The 19,111-nt window shown below is 38.3% G+C and overlaps 2 protein-coding genes across 2 annotated transcripts; both read left to right on the forward strand.

The window, feature by feature from the left end:
• Nucleotides 1-1,420: 1,420 nt before the first annotated feature.
• Nucleotides 1,421-6,317, forward strand: tmem147 (transmembrane protein 147). Its single transcript, XM_062422922.1, has 8 exons — nt 1,421-1,500; nt 2,044-2,146; nt 2,562-2,631; nt 2,816-2,881; nt 2,992-3,128; nt 3,260-3,344; nt 4,621-4,742; nt 5,453-6,317. Exons 2-8 carry the CDS (start codon nt 2,070-2,072, stop codon nt 5,574-5,576), a joined length of 681 nt encoding a protein of 226 aa, XP_062278906.1. The 5' UTR covers nt 1,421-1,500; nt 2,044-2,069; the 3' UTR covers nt 5,577-6,317.
• A 7,545-nt stretch (nt 6,318-13,862) lies between these two features.
• sult2st3 (sulfotransferase family 2, cytosolic sulfotransferase 3) lies at nt 13,863-18,805 on the forward strand. The gene is made up of 6 exons (XM_062422924.1): nt 13,863-14,064; nt 16,603-16,811; nt 16,932-17,058; nt 17,237-17,331; nt 17,450-17,630; nt 17,921-18,805. Exons 1-6 carry the CDS (start codon nt 13,926-13,928, stop codon nt 18,034-18,036), a joined length of 867 nt encoding a protein of 288 aa, XP_062278908.1. The 5' UTR covers nt 13,863-13,925; the 3' UTR covers nt 18,037-18,805.
• The last annotated feature ends 306 nt before the right edge of the window (nt 18,806-19,111 follow it).

Here is a 19,111-nt window from a genome sequence, read left to right on the forward strand (position 1 = left end):
TGCTGCCAACCTGTCCGTCCCAGCAGAAGCACTGTGGGACCCTGTCCAAATACGACACGAACAAGTGGCTCACCAGGGACTGCTCAGAGAGAAGAAACTTTGTCTGCCACAAATATAAAGTAAAAGACATAGAGTAAAGAGGTGAAGTGGTGAATCAAACATCAGCTAGACAATGAGCAAAGTTTACTTTGAGGCTTTTGAATACTTTTTAGTTCTTTTATAGATCTACTGTAGTGTTGAGTCCTATATTGATCATTTTCTGTTGGAATTCTTAGAGTTTCTAAAAAAAAAAAAAAAAAAATCAGATTAGATACCTAGAAATATACATTAATTGGTTGATTTTACCATAAAAGTGAGAAAGAATAATAAAGTATAAAGTGAGGATGTCATTTGACTTTATTTTACCTTCATTAAAAACAGACCTTTTAGTTCTTTGCAATATTTCACACATTTCTATGCTTGTGTAATGTCATCATCATTGACATATAATCATCACTTGCTCCAGCTCAAAATGTGCGTTAGATTTAGACTGAAGAGTAAAGCTTTAAATATTACAGATGTTATTACAACCAAAATTAATGAATAAATGAATTTTCACAAAACTGTCTCATGTGTTAAGATGATTTCCTGTTGATAATGTGTATAACAGTTTACAACACATAACTATGAAGGCTATCAGCAGACATTTAAGACATTTCAGTTCATCAACCACCTGGAAGTAATTAACTTTACCCTTACCAAAAAATAGGTGAAATACAATCTTATACATTGTTATGTCCTCTATATATACTAGTGACCTATTCCTGATTTCTGAAAAAAACTAATAAAGTATCTTTATTCATTAATTATTTGGATAAAATCAAATAACACTTATAGCACTGATTTTGCTCTGAAAGTATGGGTTTATGAATATACACACACAGTGAACTTTGGTCATTGTTAAGTCAATGTCTAACTCCATTAAGTTGATGATAGAAATTGCACTTTCATTTCAATGATTTCCACTATTTTCACGTTTCAGTCAGTTATTAATTTTGATCTACATTAGCTATATATTGTATATTTTTACACTGCTTATTACTGGTAGGGTACTATCAATTGCAAGTATTATTGAGACCTTTGTATAAGCACCAACTGCTATGAAAATCAAATTGTGGACAAGAAATGTGAAGCTTATCCATTAAAATAAACATTCATCCTCTTTTTTATTTATTAGTTAGCCTTTATACGTTGTTGTCTATGTTACATTGTCATGACATGATTCTGAGATATAACGCTTATAATTCATATACACAAACAGACACACAGCAGTGAAGTATTATATTACCTTAAATTCAGTCTATTAATATCATATTTTGACCATAGACTACACCAAGAAGAACATTATGCGGAACCTTTTTTCAGTGACGTTGTCGGAGGTATTTTGGCGTGCACCAAGCTAACTTCCGTCTGTCATTCAACGACACACGACATTCAGCCTCTTTAAGTTTCTCATTCACAGTAAGTTCAAACAGTGAAAAGGCTCTGGTTTACATGTTATGCTGTATGATATAAACGATAAATGAAACTAAGACAGCTTCGTGTTTAACCTCGACAGAGAAACTACCTTCGAAACCTGCTAAGCTAGCTAGACGCAGCGTCGTGTTGTAATGCTAACAGTTCAATGTGGTTAATGTACATACTATTTAGTTTACTTAACATTACATACATGTATAGCTCTGAATTAAAAATCAGACATTATAAATATGATCTTGGTGATGAGAGTCGTGTTAACGTTCAGCTTGTGTGTATCTACAGCATGAAACTACATGCTAATTTATCTGCTCAAATACGACGATTTGCTGCTTTTATCCTTTTTAAACCATTATAAATCGTGAGAAATGAATTGTTAATCATCTTTCACTATTTGTGACATTTTTAGAACAGCTTCTCTTGTTATTTGAGGAGTAGTTGGCCCCTGTAATAATATAATGTATCCCTAAGTAAGTGTTGTCCATGTTATCAACCCTTCTGTTTTGTGTTCTTCTCTCTCCTTCACTACAGGGAGCTGAATATAGTGAGCAGACACCATGACGCTGTTTCACTTTGGGAACTGCTTTGCTCTGGCGTATTTCCCTTACTTTATAACATACAAGTGCAGCGGGCTGTAAGTGTTTTAAATCAGAACATCTTGAACATGGGCGGTGAATGATGCATGACTGTATATGCTGTGCGATGTCCGTCAGTCCAGTCATGTAATTATCATTACATGGTTTTTATATACTACTATTCTGTGGCAAGAGGCTGAAGTCCCTTTTAATAATCTGCTTAGTAATGTCAGGGGTTTGGGAGGGGGTTTGTCTAATCCTCTTACAATTGTGTAGTGTGCTTGTGAATTTGGTAGTACTTCCTCATAGCAACACAATGCACAATTGCTGTCATATCTTAAAACATTGCATCCAAAATTTCCAATTTCTGCCTGGACTGACTTTTTTCATAGTAACCTATCATAACCTGCCTTCTGTGCATGCTTATACAAATATTACAGTCCCATATTTTAACTCTGTGTGTTCAATCTTTAGTTCAGAGTACAATGCTTTCTGGAGATGTGTCCAGGCTGGAGCAACCTACTTATTTGTCCAGCTCTGTAAGGTGAGTGAGCTTTCAGCCAATTCAATGATCCGTCATCATTTTGACGCTAAAGTGCCTGGAATCAAATATGAAATGAAAAATAAATGAGTGGTGGAGATTACATATAATCACAAACTATCATGTCATTATCTTCCTTGTGTTTTGGAGTGTGTAAATCGGGTTTTCTTATCATTTTGTGTTTCAGATGCTGTTCCTCGCTACATTTTTCCCGACATGGGAAGGAGGAGCTGGAGTTTATGACTTTATAGGGGTGAGTTGCATCAGTGTTGGATTTACTTACTACTGGAATTGCAAAAAAAAATAAAGTGTGTATAGTACTAGGTTATTTAAGAGACTGATGTGTGTATGTTTGTCTTCCAGGAATTCATGAAGGCCACAGTGGACCTGGCAGACCTTCTGGGCCTCCATCTTGTAATGTCTCGTAATGCCGGCAAAGGAGAGTACAAGATCATGGTGGCCGCTATGGGCTGGGCAACAGCAGAACTTGTGATGTCCAGGTAAGCGGTCATTCATCTCTTTTATAGATTTAACTTAACATTATAGAAGAAACATCAGCTTCACTTCATCAAATGATTGTACACATTTCAATGCGGAATCTCACTTTTTGTGTCCTGTTGTGGTTCTTCAGGTGTCTTCCTCTGTGGGTTGGAGCCAGAGGGATCGAGTTCGACTGGAAGTACATCCAGATGAGCTTTGACTCCAACATCAGTTTGGTGAGTCGCTGTTTTCTCCTCCTGTATATCCTGTCTTCTGTCATTGACCTTAATCTTTTGTCTTCTGTGACCGTCTCCTTTTCCTCACTACTCTCACTTCAGAGATAGCAGTACTCTACAGAAAAGATTAAATTAAAATGTTTTGTTCTTCTGTAATCAAGTCAATTTTATATGTATAGCTCAATATTAGAAATCACTAATTTGCCTCAGAGGGCTTTATAATCTGTACAGCATCACAAAAACCTCTGTCCTTAGACCCTTGATTTAATAAGGAAAATCCCTAAACAAAACAACTTCAACAGGGATAAAAAAAAAAAAAAAACCTTGAGAAGAGCAACAGAGGAGTGATCCCTCTCTCAAGATGGACAGCTGTGCAGTAGATGTGTGTACAGAATAGAGCACAAATCACAGGATAACAAAATTATAATGCATTTATAATATACAGTGAACCCTCGTTTATCGCGGGGGTTACGTTCCAAAAAAGAACCCGCGATAGGCGAAATCCGTGAAGTAGAAACCTTTATTTTTTTACAGTTATTATACAATGAAATACTCCCTAAAACATTGAAAGCAAGGAACAAAACCTTTTTACAGGCCCAAGCATTTGTTTAACAAATAAAAGTACTGTATAAACGTTTGTTGTTTTTTTTGTTTTTTTACAAATAACTACTGTACTGTACTGTAAAATAATATAGTTATAAATAAATAAATAATAATTTTAATCATCAATACGAACTGAAGGGTTAATATTGCGGGGATCAGCACCGCCCCACCGTGACGGATTGGAACGGGAGAAAATGAAAAATGATTATGAAAAAAAATACAAAGTACAGTAGGACAAATAGTGACTCACGTGTACAGTACAGTATTTCACTGCTCTTCTGACTGAGCCGCTGCATCCTGACTCCGCTCTGTGCCTTTTGGGCCCGACCGCAAGTGCCTTTGTCGGTGCAGAACGTTTTGTCGACATTATGGGTTTTAGAGAAACTTGAAATTGCAAGAGAATTAGCAAACTTCAATTTGGCAAGCGGTTTTACGTAGGTGTACATATTAAACCATAACGTTATTGACACACAGGTAGGGAAGACGCGGAGAGACTGTTTAGCCAATCAGAATGCAGAACACAATGCATGATGCAAATCCGTGAAGCAGCGAGACCGTGAAAAGTGAACCACGTTATAGCGAGGGTTCACTGTATTTGAAGAATGTGATGAATAGGATGTCAAGCAGCTTCCAGGTGCATCCAGGACATTCATTTCTGTGTTTGTGTGTGTAGATCCATTATATCGCCATGGCAGCAGTGGTGTGGATGTTTACACGATATGACCTTCCTAAGAGCTTCAGGCTACCTGTTACTGTACTGCTGGCTCTCTGTGTCTACAAGGGCTTCTTAATGGAGTAAGTACACACCCAGTTCACCTGCGGACACACTACATACTGCGCAATACACAAAACAGACTAAAATACTCTCGCCTGACTTTCAACAAGAAAGTAAAATAGTTTATTTCCAAAAAGGCAAACTATTTGTTCAAGGGAAAATTCAGTTCAGTCAAGGTTTGACCACCTGGCTGCACTTTACTTTGAAAACCACAAGATGGCACTATGTCACAGCAACACATTAGCAACAGTAATAGGTATATATTTTATTTACACAGAACTTAATTTACAAGCATTTAATGGGATTGCATCACATACATCAGAGGTACAAGTTAGAGAAATACATTAAAAAATAACCACATACAACTTGCATAACTTGATATAATTAAAAATCTCTTAAACAAGCTCCTCCTTTTATCTACATTTATTTAGATTTTGATGTTGTTGATTTGTTTAAAAAAAATAAGGTGACCAGCAGATCCTTTCTTATTAAGTTTCCATTCTGTAGTTCATTGTGTTGTTGGTATTGGCGGCCTGAGTTGCGGAACAAATACCACATTGAAAGCCATGTGCATTAACTTGTGGTTTACCAGTAACCTCTTAAATGTTCTATGTATTTGGGATATAATGTCGACGACAAATCTGGATACTCTTGAATAAATGTCAATTCATCTGATTTTGTTTTTGTCCTTGGATGAAAACTGTAACCATATTTTTGTTTGTGTCTTCAGGTTGTTTGTCCACGTCTTCCTGCTGGGCAGCTGGACAGTGTTGTTGGTGAAAGCTGTGCTGACTGGTGCCATCTCTCTCTGCTCGCTGTTTCTCTTCTCACTCTTGTCCACAGCAACCAAGTAAAACCCAACACCATGGAATAAGCCTTCGACAGTCTGTTAAGTCCAGATTGGACTGAGGTTCTCAAACATCACAAGCTGATCTCAAACCCTTTGTCAGTCCTCGTATCACCATGCAACACCAAAGACTACTGAAAAATACTTGAGGATGTTGGGTATCTGGACTGGTCTAGTGTATAAAACAGCCACCAACTGGTATGCTAACCAGTTCTTCCAGTTTTTTTTTTTTTTAAATCTGTCTGTATGGACTCATGGTAGAAAACCTGCTCTCTCAGGGTATAGCTGTGTTTCAGTCCATCGGTGAAAACTGCAGGGTGAGTGGTGACATCAAGAGGTTTCTGTAATACGATTGGCTTACTTTAACTGTGTTGGTTTTGTGAAAAAGTGAATTTTGTACTTTAACAACCACAAATGTCTTTAAAACTAACATATTCCTTTTCTATATGTTGTCTAATGAGTTGGCATAAATACTTAGTGAGATAGTGAAATGTACTGAGTGGATTAATGACAAATGGATGGTTTTTGGTAGTTCATTGTGTGGCCATAAAGCGTATCAATTTATTTATATGCAAGTAAACACTTTTTTGTTTCTGATTTTGTTGAAATTGTATTAAAGATTTAAAGTTGAACTCAGAAGACTGAATTAGACCTGCAGTATGAATTAACTTGAGGGCTACTCTGACCACATTATGTTGACTTAAAAACATCTGTGATTTTGACATTAATAAAAATGTCTTTTGTCTTATCCGACAGAGTCTTGATTAATAATATTGTGTAGAGTTTTTTTGGGTGTTGTGAATGATATTCCCCATTAAAAAAAAAACTAAATTCATTATTTTAATTGTTGGGCAGATCGTCGGAGCATGCATGATGTATTTGCACGTTTGTGAACTTAATATTCTCGATTCAGAGACTCCTCACTCACCTGGGTCATGTGATCTGACCACAAGTTTTTAGTAAAAACTTGTGGTCAGATCACGTACCTTGTTTATAGAATAGATCAAATAAACCAATAGGATGAACAGCTCAATTACAGGTATTTCATGTCTGGTAAGGTGGAGGAGCGCTTGCTTTTGGAGGGCTACAGATGTCTAGTGTCTAATTATGTTTCATATTTTTCAATTAGTCAAGATTTTGTCATCTCAACATTTATGTTATCTGAAGAGAATTATTTCTGCAGTTATAGGTAAACTCAATTGTCAAGACTGAGTCTGCAGCCATGATACCAGCTCTCAGTGCAGTTCTTTGAGCTACATGCTAACATCAGTTATTTTGTTTGTTGAAATTGTTTAACTTTGCAAATTACCACTAAAGTACACCTGAGGCTGATGGGATGGGATTCATTATGCTGGTATTTAACCAAAATGTTAGACAATTCAATTCATCCTGAGGGGATGTGAATGCAAAAATGTCCATGGCAATCATGTCTACTATAATTATTGAGAAATTTCACTTGAAACTACAAATGTCAACCTTATGGTGACATCTAGATGAAAAGTCAGTGGATCATAAAAGCGATTAGGATCCATGTCACTATTGAACCATGGGGGCCTGTTCAACCTTTTATGTAAATTCCACTAGATGTGGAAACAGACCTGTTGATGGTGCTAGATGAAAAATCAGGACCACCAAATTCAATAGTTTTCATTCTCTCCTCTCCTCTCCTCTCCTCTCCTCTCCTCTCCTCTCCTCTCCTCTCCTCTCCTCTCCTCTCCTCTCCTCTCCTCTCCTCTCCATTAAATAGTTATTGCGACATTTCACTAAAAAACAAAACAAAATGTACTGAATGAACTATGAGGGATTTATCCAAGTCATTAGGTTTATTCCTCTCAAACCTCAATCGATCTAATAGTCCCTGACATATTCCAGTTTAGACCAGTGGTGTGGTGGATGGACACTGGCCAATAATGATTCATGGTATTTGCAATTCAAGCCTCGTGTATACACTTGGCAGAATAAAAAGGCATTAATCATCAGACAACAACATTGAAGGTTAAAAAGTGCAATAAAACAGGGCAGGATACGGCATCCATGACCTCTAAATTAGTGGATATTGCAATGAAAAAAAAAAGTTTCAGGAAATAAAACTATTTACTATAAATCAAATGCTATTTTTTTATCTGTATCTTGTGCCTTATATCAAACCACAGTACATACCATATGGCTCTGCTCGCTGTGTGTATTTATTATGTGTAACTTTATATTTGTCCATCACATACACAGTAATGTCCACAAGGTGTGGTTCACTGCAGCAGCTTACTGTAATTCCACCATTGATGGTTGACTGAAAGCTTTCACTCTGCTCCCACACTCCTACTGTTACACTAGAGAAACTGAACTCCTGAGCAGAGAGGCTGAGGGAGGAGAAGAACAACCTGAACATGCATAAATTCGACTGGTCTCATGAGAGAGGGAGGAAAAACAAGTCAGAGGCGTCTTGAAGATAAGGGAGACAAAGAGGATAATGTAATTGAGAGAATTTGGTTTTGAAAACACCATTAGTCTCTGACAAAAGTGCTAATCCAGTCAAAAGAAGAGGATCAAAACAGACAAAAGGGTGTAACTTAAATTCTAACCCAAACTGTTTATTGTCTTATTCTTACATTCTGAAGAATTTACTTACATTATAATATTTATTGACAACTTTACCTTCTTTCTGAACTTGTGAGAACTGTTTAAATATGATGGTCTGCACCCCTTCTGCATGGGACTTTTTAAATATGATGGTCTGCACCCCTTCTGCATGGGATCTGACCTTTTGTCCTCAACACTGAACTGACTACGCTCCTGCAGGAGTTACAAAACCTGATGCCCTGTAAGTTTGATCTCTCATTTAACTTCAGATCTGTTACAAGGGTTGTTGGACAAGACCCTTGGACCTGTTCTGTTTCCATTATATAATCTATCTCTGGGTCATTTGCTTAACTCCTCCACTAGGATCTCCAACCACTGCAGCAGATGACATTTTACTTTACTTCTCGGTTAAAACATCAAGACCAATCTCAGTAAAGCAAACTATATAATTTCTGCAAAAATATGTCACAGATCTGAAAAATCGAACGGGCCACAGGAGTCATGTCCTGGCTTTGGCTCCTCATTCCACAGTGTCTACAGGAGGGAGTGCTTACAATTATTAGATTAGGAAGACTGAATTTAGACAGAATGGAATGCTGAAAAATGTGTAATTGAAACAGAGAATCTGATTAAAATCCGAGTCATGCGTGGTGAATAAAAACTATTGAATTCCAACATATTAGACTATAGTCCAGATTTGTAGAGTGTTTGCTATTCAAATACTATTCATTTATATATCTTCATACAACACACTTCCGCTTTTATTACACCTCGTGTTTTTCACCAATTTTCTGCTAGTTTAGACACTGTGTGCATTTTCTGCCTTTCTCTTTCTCCCTCTCTCAGCTGGGGCCTCTGGAGGCCTACAAAGCTCTCATTATTGAAATGCCACAATGGTCTTTCCTGTTACCTAATACACACGCACGCACACACACACACACACACACACACACACACACACACACACACACACACACACACACACACACACACACACACACACACACACACACACACACTGCATTCTCTGTTCATGCACTATTGCTGCTTGTGTGTGTAAGAATGAAGGATGCAGTGACACATTGATATTTGCCTGACCTCGTGAATACCAGTGAGAATTAGAGAAGTGTGACTCTAGGATCAGGGTGGTACCAACTTTGGCCCTCGTAGGTCAATTCATACTTTACAACATTAATAGCGTAGACAGGGTGAGTTTGACTCGCTGGATATTAGGACCACCATCATATCCATTCCATGGATGCATAACATGAAATCAATTTCTCTGTGAAAATAAGATTCAAAACCTGAGGCAAACACACAGATTACAGATGGTAGGTTTAACAGAGGGAGATTAAGAGCCAAGAGTTTCAATTACCTTCGTGACAACATCATCAGAGGCAGAAATGAGAATTGAGGCAGTTGAGTAGAACAGACAGTTTTAAATCCAAAATCAATAACATTCTTTAACAAAGAATTGGGTACGACATCAAGGGGACTAGAGGAGGCTTTCATAGTACTAACCTGATTTGTGAGCACTTGTAGAGTAACTGGAAAAAAAATTCCCCATGATTGTTAGCTGGGAAGGGCGAGGTGTTGCTTGTATGTCATTTATCTTACCAACAAAGGAGATAAAGCACACTCATCAGCTGAAGTAATTGGAAAAGTGATGGTGTGTAGGACCTGTGACATGTTGAGTGAGATTAAAACATTCAGTGATATTCATAAAACTAGATATGGGAAGCAAATGTATTAAAAACATCATCAATATGAATGTCCAATCAATCCTCCAAATTCAAATCAAACTAACATGAACAAACAACGCTATTTTAAAGAGCCTTGCATCTATGCTCACAAGTACATATCCATTCTCTACTTTTGTCTGTGGCAATGAAATGTTCATCTCTCTCTCCTTGCTCAAAGCAATTCATTCCCATATAAAAAGAAGGCAGACTTGCCTAATCAAACATTGATTTATGCCAAAAAACCTATCAAACCTTGTATTCACATTCCCCAGAGGTTCCAGCCCTCGATTAGTTACCAGCTGATGATTTGCAGTACAGAGTTGCCATTCAGAAAACTATATAGGGAAGAAAAGTGGCTCAGCCCTGCCTGGGAGAGTGGCAAATAGAGAGGAGCCCAGGGACTGTATGTAACGGGAGAAACTCTCTGACTACCTCACAGAGAGAGGTAGGAGCAACGTGTAGGCTACCAGACCAGCAGGCTACCAATCTCCCTGCAGAGCTTTAGTCCCGGAGCCAGGCACAGTCATCATGTCCTCCCCTAAATACATTCTGTACCACGGCCTTCTCCTGCCACCTCAGGCCCACAGTTTGGAGAGCTTGGAGTATGCCCAGAAGTTCTCTGTGAAGGACACCGATGTATTTGCTGTGACTTACCCCAAATCAGGTATAGTGGATTCTTTTTTATAGCTTCTCTCTTTTGAACTGGTGCTCAAAGTATCTGGTGGATGTAGCATGTTTTACAAACTTCCATGGGAACTCATTGTAGCGACAGTTTCCACCTGTTTGTTAGCATATTGTATTCTTAACTCAAACAATGTAAATTCACCAAGATGCACTAAGAAAGTCTGTGGGTTTTTGTAAATGAAAGATGTTATCATGCTTAGAATTTAGGCTTTATATTTTTTTCTGTTCCCTTTGTTTATTTATAAAATAAGAAGAAGAATTAAAAAAGGCCCAGTTCACCACAACTTCTCAGTGGAATATGCATGTTAGCAGCTTTTAAGGGGCCTCTACATCACATGGTCAAAATTAAAAAAGCTGTACTCATTCTATTGATGTAAACACACAAAACACAAAAAGTTTTACTTTATTATATTCTAATTCAAGTTTACATAGACATTTAAGTGCAATATATCAATATTACAGCAATATTGTGATATGAGACTAGTTATCATCTTAGACATCGGATATCGTAATATCCTGATATAGCATTGTGTAAGTGTTGTCCTGCATTAAAGTATAGTGATGTAATTTTCTAAACTTACCAGACTGTTCTAGTTGTTCTATTATTTACCTTTTAACCACTTATTCTTTATATCCACATTACTGATGATTGTTTATCACAAATTTCATTTTGTGAAAGCTTTCCTAACAATATTGTCGCAATATCAATATCGAGGTATTTGGTAAAAAATAAGGTGATATTTGATTTTGTCCATAAAAGGCTGGATTGATCCTGGGCACTGCTGAAGCTCATGCTACAATTTTTATTTTATTCCAATTGGATAATGCTGCTGTCAGGTAGAAACCTTGTAACCCCATATTTTGTTTTAGACATATTAGATTTCTGAGAGTGACCATAATTATCAACATCAAGAGAGAGGGTCAAGCCTGGTTTTGGTTTGCTGTGGAGCCCAACGATAAAAGAGTGCTAAAAAAGAGCACACATCCCACCATTGAGGGCCCCTTTCTACTCAAGGGGCCCGTTGCCCAGATTGCCCTTATGGTAGATCCGGTCATGTGTCCATATTGCTCAGCCCTAGGACATACCATACCATACATTGTGGAAGTGGTGGCCTAAAGGTTAGACAAGCAAGATTGTGACTGGAAGGTGGAACTGGCAGGCCGGATCTGGGTGGAGAAAAGTGAAGAAGCAGCACTTGTCCCTCATTACCACCACTGAAGTGCCCTTGAGCAAGGCCTTTAACTCCACCTGCTCAGTAACTGGCAAATCAGACTGTGGTTGTACTGGGCAGCTTCCAGGTGTGAATGTGATCAGGATGTTCCTGGAAAAGAGAGCATTGCTCTTAGTGAATTTTCCCTGAATAAATAAAGGTCAAAAAAATAAATAAGAAAACATATGTCAATAGAAGCAATACACACATAAATCTGGGAAGGAATTACACAAAACACACTTAACATCACATTCAACCTTATACAACTTGTGTTTTGTGGTATGTTCTAAGCAACTTACCTTATTTATAATATGTGTGTCAGGAGTGTATCTATGTCCCTCTCATGAGTGTATGTGTCCTGTGGCAACTACCTGAGTGATAATAGGTACGGCAGCCTGTGGTTACATGGGGAGCCAGGGGCCTGTTTCATGAAGCAAGTTTAACAAACTCTGAGTTGAAATCTTAACCCTAGGTTGACTAACTCTGAGCTGTCAAACTCAGAGTTCTTATTAAACCTGCTTTCTGAAACAGGCCCCAGGAGTCCTTGAATGCATCATGATGTTGTTGAAAATGGACAGAGAAGGACGGACAAGGGTGAACTTAGTTCATGGGTTTTTGCTTGTTTTAGCTCTCTGATTAACGAGTGTAATGTTTCTCTAATGCAACAGAGAGGGGTGTACAAGTTTAGTTCACACTGTGTGTTCATCAGATCACTATAGCACTCATTGAGGAAGTAATGAGTAATATGATGCGTTCATGTCACCTTCGGAAAACTTGCCACTTTTAAAATCGTGTTGTTTGGTAAAAATGACAGCTAGGCTCCTTGAAGAAGTTGTAGGTTAGTAGCTTAAAGAATAGCCTATTGTTGAGAAAACCAGAACAACAAAGAACAATATGAATTTAAATGTGAGATTATTTGATCAGCTCAAATGTTGGGGCGCACGAAATGTATCTCTTAGTTATTTATCACAGGGGTGGCTAGAATAGAATAGAATATCCTTTATTGTCATTGTACAACAGGTATAACAACGAGATTGGTTCGGGATCTCTTCCCGTTGTGCAATAAAAAGTCAAAATAAATATCATACATAAAAACAATAAAAACTAAAATACTTTAAGAGCTATTTACACACACACACACACACACACACACACACACACACACACACACACACACACACACACACACACACACACACACACACACACACACACACACACAGTTGCACTTGTTGCATATGTTACATGAGGTAGATGTTGGATACTGTTAGTTATACAAGGTGGCTGTGGTGTGACTTTGTCTTTGTATCTTGACCCTCCCAGAGCAAACATTGTTGAGCCTGAGTTACAGGAGGGACACACACACGCATAACCCTGCCATAAATAAAGATAAACGCATTATCTGTCAACTGACACTGTCAGCTGACAACGACTATGTCGGATTACAGGCCAAAAGATATGGTAGCTTTCCTCGCTGACAAAAAATAATTATTCATCAATTCTATGTCTCATCAATATCCTTTTATTTGTTTGTGTTAGTCTTTTCCATGTGGTCGTGGTGACCGTAAACGCAGCTGAAATCTGTCTGCAGATCTGTCCAATCTGAGACTACTATACCTGTCAGATAGTGCAGACTCCGCCTACAGGTGAACCAGCGTGGTAATGGTAGCGACAACAAAGCCCACCCATTTTAGGGGGGAAATATGTTTATGATTGGTCAATTTTACACGGCTGTATAAAATCATAGCTGGACCACCAATCACAGAGCTGAAAGCAGCATTTTCCCTCCCAGCAACTGTGGAGGCGCAAAATGCTGATAGGCTTCACATTCCAACACAATCTGTATAGACAGGTTTGGATGGTGTATTTCCTCAGAAACGTCACCATACAGCGTTAAAATACGTATTTTGAAAAGAAAGAAAAAAAGTAAAATAAAAACAAACCGCAAGCATTAAAAGTCGTAGTTATATCCCTCCCCTAAAGCCAAAACAAAACACCCCCTCTCCCCTCGTCCAACGCGTCCTTCGCTCATGTAATTTTCATATTTCCCACACGACCTGAACGCAGCAGTAGCAGCAGCGCCACCCCAGTATTTGAACCCTTGAACACGGTGCTATGGGGTAATCAAAACCTCGCAGCATAATGTCGTCTGAAGACATGTATTTACTGTATCATGGACTGAGGGTTCCGAAGGAGACTCACTCCTTAGAGAGCTTGAAGTTTGCTGAGGACTTCACGTTTAAAGACGATGACGTCGTGGCTGTCACGTACCCGAAGGCAGGTCAGTGTTTTTATGAAAGAGGTGATACAAACTTTATAAAAGTCGAAAGATAAAGTTTTAGCTACTGTGTTGGCCTGTGTTGAAGTGTTTGCACCATCGATGTATACAGAGACCCTGACAGTGTGCAGAGAGGGTGCAGACCCTTTCCTGCATACTGTGTAAGGCTTCAGTCTAAGTGGGTCATAAACTTATGAGCTCATTTTTACATTTATGGATGCAAACTATTTTGACAGGAGCACATGCATATAAACTGGAGGCTTAGAACACTAAACTATAAAGAACTACAAAAGAAGAAAAAGTTTGTGAAAGTGTATTTTAGAGGTCAAAAAGCATGAATGAGATGCTGACTGAGTTGCAGTACTTGAGAAATAAGTAAAATGCCTTTTTTGTGTTAATTTATGATTTGCCGTGCTTAAGAAATAAAATCAAACTCTCTCTGTAGATACTGAATTACATATAGAATCACTCTTTTGCATTGCGTTGAATTGCACTGTGTTGACTTAATTCATGTCAAATCACACTGTATCAGAAAGGGGGTGAATCGTATCATATCTCACTGGTACAGTAGTTGCTTCATATATACTGGAAGAGTTTGTTATTTTTCGAAAAGTTAGCAATGCATCGAGATATTTATGAAATCTTTCTTCTCAGAAATGTAGTAAAAGCAAACTGTCTGTTTCCTCACATCACTAATTCCACTTCAGACACATTTGAAAGAAGTGCAGGTAGCTGCTCAAACATTTCCTCGACGACTCACTGTGGAATTTAACTATGGAGGCGCTCTAAATCTGTTGTACACCAAAACAAGATGTCCTAATTAATTCATTAATAAACAAATTAATTGTTTGAGTAGCTACCTGAAGTCCTCAAGTATGTGTCAGAAGTGGAATTAGTGATTGGAAACAGATGATTTCCTGTTTCATAATATGCTGAATATGATACCTCGAAAGGAAGTGACAGCAAACCGATTATTCAGTTCCTCTAAATAGAAAAGGCTAATAACAGAAATGTACATGCAGACAGAAATAACGTGGTGGCTGGTTTGACTGTGGTTTCATTAGAGGAACGAGAAGGCTGCAGGAAGCTTCCTCGACCTCAGATGCAGCAGGGTTTCAGAGCAACACTATGTAGCAGATGTAGAGAACCCACCAAACACAATTACAACAATGCATATAGGTCTGACCTCTAAATACCACTAAATGCCACAATATAAAAAATAGTCCGGTCTCATGAACACTGGCTGGGCTTGGTGAGTTTTCATATAATGCACAGTTCTGTCTCTGTTTAAAGGCAATTTCAAGTCTTATTCACCATCATTTAATGTACACCAACACTTATTTATTTATTTTTATCATCTGTTAATCTGCTGATTATTTTTCCACTAATTGTTGGTCAACAAAATGTCAGAAAATAGTGAAAAATGCCCGTGACCACAGCCCATAGTACAAGGTGACTTTTTTAGATTGTTTGTTTTGTTCAGCCAACTATCTGAGATCAATAAATATTTAATTAAGAGTCATTAGAAACAAATGCAGCAAATCTTCATGTTCGTTGACTGCTTGTGTCAGCCAGTCATGCCCTTTATCTAAATGATCCAAAGGAGCCTGAATTCTTATGGTCAAATAGATGTACTTCTGTTGTCTGCTGGATTTAAGACAAATGTAGCCAAATCTCCCATTTGGTTTTTCTTTACAAAGTATGGCCCAAAGCAACCTATACCTGTGGGGGGAAAAACAAAGGTGTGTAACAAAGGTGGGTGGGTCATCCCAGGTCTGTCGTTGCTGGTGAACATTTTGTTCTTTTGAATGACGAATGTGTTTATCATTCAAACGTAGCGATGTTTAGCTGTGCCAGTTAAAACCTTCTTTGGAGGAGCTCATTGGAAAAGACCGTACTGTATAGGAAGGCGAAGTTTCCTGACCAGGTATAGAGGTAGGAGTGAAGTATCGGCTAGCAGGCAAACATGTCCACAGACAAGTGTATTTGGTACCTAAAAATATCTTTAATAAAAACTGAAGTTGGAGAACACTGCAGACCCCAAGCTCTTTCCAAGGGACATAACTTCATTAGGGCAACAACAACATTCAATGTGTGAGCCTCTTTTCATTTATTTCCCATTCATATCTGTTGCTGAAGACTTTAACATTCTTGTATCCCAGTAAAATAACTTCTGGTGCTGTCAGAGTGTCCTAAAAGTTGTTATGTTATCCCTGTTGAAAAAAACCAACAGAATTCACATGACGACATGATCATCTTAGAGAATGGTTCAAATTTACAACAACAAAGTTTGCAATATTATTAAAAACACTTTCTTCTATTACATTGTATTTCCCCTGTAATAATACCATAAGTCTTTTAAAGTTGCTGTTATAAGACTAATGGTATGGGGGGTGGATGGATGACAAGCAACAAAGAGTCCTGGATGCATGCAAACAGCAGTCTATGTGTCCAACGCCTGAATAATATAACAAAGATTTATTTAAGTTAGTGCTTCCAGCAGCCCTGTGGTATTATTTGCTCTTCTGTTCTTTTCTGCAGGTACAATCTGGATGCAGGAGATCCTCCCACTGGTGCTGAATGGAGGGGATCTGAAACCGATCCAAAGCATTCCTAACTGGGACAGGGTGCCTTGGTTGGAGGAGAAAAGACTGTCAGTAGTTGTGGATCAATTGGAATCTCCACGGGCAATGGTCACACATTTTCCCTACCACCTAATGCCCCCCTCCTTCCACACTTCTAAAGCCAAGGTAGAGGCTTTGTGTGATATTAGGCTTTACATAAAGTAGCCTTCAGATATTGAGTTACTGGCAGATAAAATGATGTTACCCCTAATGTTGAAGTTTGTCTCTCTCCTCTCTGCCTTTTAGGTGATCTATGTTATGAGGAACCCGAAGGACATCATGGTGTCTTCGTACTTCTTCCATCAGATGGCAGTTTTCCTTGAAGACCCTGGAACCTTTGATGAGTTCATGGAAAAATTCCTGGAGGGCAGAGGTCAGAGGTCACATACACAGTTTACCCTGAGAAGTACATGCATTTCTGCTGTAGATGAAAATGGGCTTTAGCATTTTGTTATATAACTTAACATTTTGAATGTTGAAAATCAGGACCTTCTGACAGTTCAACATGTGAATGACAAAGTTATGTAACTTGCATTTATAATCCAATGCAGTGATGTTTGGAAAATGGACTGATCATGTGAAAGGTTGGAGACACACAGATCTGGGAGACAGAATAATGTACATCACATATGAAGAAATGGTTCAGGTAATTGACTACTCAACATTCTTACAGGTTAATGCCCCAATTGTGAGATTGTGTACCATAAGAGAAAAGCTTCACGTACATTATAGTCCATGACTCCTGCCCTTCCCCCCTCTTCCAGGACCTTCCTGCAGCTCTAAGACGTATTTCAGATTTCCTGGATCGTAATCTGAGTGAAGAAGCCATTCAGAAGATAGCAGAGTACTGCTCTTTCAAGACCATGAAGTCCAACAACATGTCCAACTTCAGCCTGGTCCCTAAGATATACATGGACTCTGACAAGTCTCCGTTCCTCAGGAAAGGTGAGGCTGCATGTGTCCGTCATGCATCTCCGTCATAGCAACAATCTATTGCTTGAATAAGCACTTAAGTCACTCTTATCCAATTATACTAATGTGGCAAAGCAGACAAAATATGTTGATTAATTGAGTTTTGGTTACAATATTTATTTTGGCTTGTGCCCATTTAATTAGACTTGATGGTGGATTTTCAGACTCTTACAAATGCCTGACTTGGTTCTTAGATTTCTACTGCACAGTTGATTCATTGATTTGATGCAATGTGTTTGTATGTGTGTGTGTGTGTGTGTCAGGTGTTGCTGGAGACTGGAAGAACCATTTCAGCTCGGAGCAACTGGCCCGATGCACATCAGTCATTCGCAAAGAGCTGGAGGGTGAGAGCTTCTCGCTGCCGTGGAGCCTGGACTGACCAACACTAGAGGAAAGGCAGACAGAGAGTTGAAGCAGGAGTACGTAGCAGAAGTAGCTATAGCCAAGTCGGAAACATAACAACATCAATCATTTGGATTCCTCGCAACTGCTTTTGACACATTAATGTGCCAGTACCACATATATCTAGTCATCAGCCACTAAACATGATTAAAACTACAATGACGTATCATTTGCTAGCTAGCATAATCTGATTGTCTGACTCTTGCAGTCACCCAGTGAATTTGTTTGTATTAATTACTTCTTTTTTTTTGTACCCAATAATTTCATATAATGATAGAGTTATATGATATAATAGCCATAGTATTACTATTTTGTGTTCATGATATACATGTATTTACCTATTTGAGTAAATGAGGGAACACACTAATTTATTATTGGCTTGTAATGATTTGTTTATTTTTTATCAAACTTTTAATCTTTTATACATCTATTCAATTCTAAGTTGGTTTAATCTTGTACATTTTAGCCTTCACTGAGGGTCTTCTTTACTCAACTCGTACAACATTGTTTTAGTAGCATTGTACATATTTATTATCAATGTTGAAGTGGAGATAGACATCTGAAAAATGTTAATCTTAAAACCTGAGCAAATTAAACCGGAACGATCTGCATGGATGGATACCAAAAGAAGACAGTGAGAAAAACAGAAGTAAAAGGTAATTATAAACCTCCAAATGGCGGGTAAAGAATCAACATTTTGTAGATGTTAAACTGTTGGTTAGATATTGTGATTAAAGGATAGCAAAGCCTGGACTACACTTTATGGATAACTTGCCAATCTTATCAAATCAGCAGTTCTTTTATCTGCTTTCACCAGCCCCCACATACTGCATGGTTGTCTCACTGCTCTCATCACCCTTCACATATAAAACTACAGATAGGTATCTGTTTCTCACGGACAAGCTCAAACAAGCTGAGTATATGATTCCAGTCTAGCATGAAACCGCAGAATGCTAGTGTAAATCAGAGGTCTAACTTTGTGCAACCTAGAGACACAAATCCCTTAAAAGCTCTGGTCTATGAACTTCTAGTTCATGGACCAGAGCTGAAAT

The sequence above is a fragment of the Scomber scombrus genome, chromosome 7 (genome assembly GCF_963691925.1).
Source record: "Scomber scombrus chromosome 7, fScoSco1.1, whole genome shotgun sequence".
NCBI classification, from domain to species: Eukaryota; Metazoa; Chordata; class Actinopteri; order Scombriformes; family Scombridae; genus Scomber; species Scomber scombrus.

What these genes read in the sequence shown, in the direction of transcription:
- tmem147 (XM_062422922.1), top strand. Translation starts at nt 2,070, where the DNA reads ATGACGCTGTTTCACTTTGGGAACTGCTTTGCTCTGGCGTATTTCCCT. An exon ending in GAGTTTATGACTTTATAGGG is followed by an intron (nt 2,882 to 2,991) that starts GTGAGTTGCATC and finishes TTTGTCTTCCAG; the next exon opens with GAATTCATGAAGGCCACAGT. An exon ending in TTGACTCCAACATCAGTTTG is followed by an intron (nt 3,345 to 4,620) that starts GTGAGTCGCTGT and finishes TTGTGTGTGTAG; the next exon opens with ATCCATTATATCGCCATGGC.
- sult2st3 (XM_062422924.1), top strand. Translation starts at nt 13,926, where the DNA reads ATGTCGTCTGAAGACATGTATTTACTGTATCATGGACTGAGGGTTCCG. An exon ending in TCCACACTTCTAAAGCCAAG is followed by an intron (nt 16,812 to 16,931) that starts GTAGAGGCTTTG and finishes TCTGCCTTTTAG; the next exon opens with GTGATCTATGTTATGAGGAA. An exon ending in AAAATTCCTGGAGGGCAGAG is followed by an intron (nt 17,059 to 17,236) that starts GTCAGAGGTCAC and finishes AATCCAATGCAG; the next exon opens with TGATGTTTGGAAAATGGACT.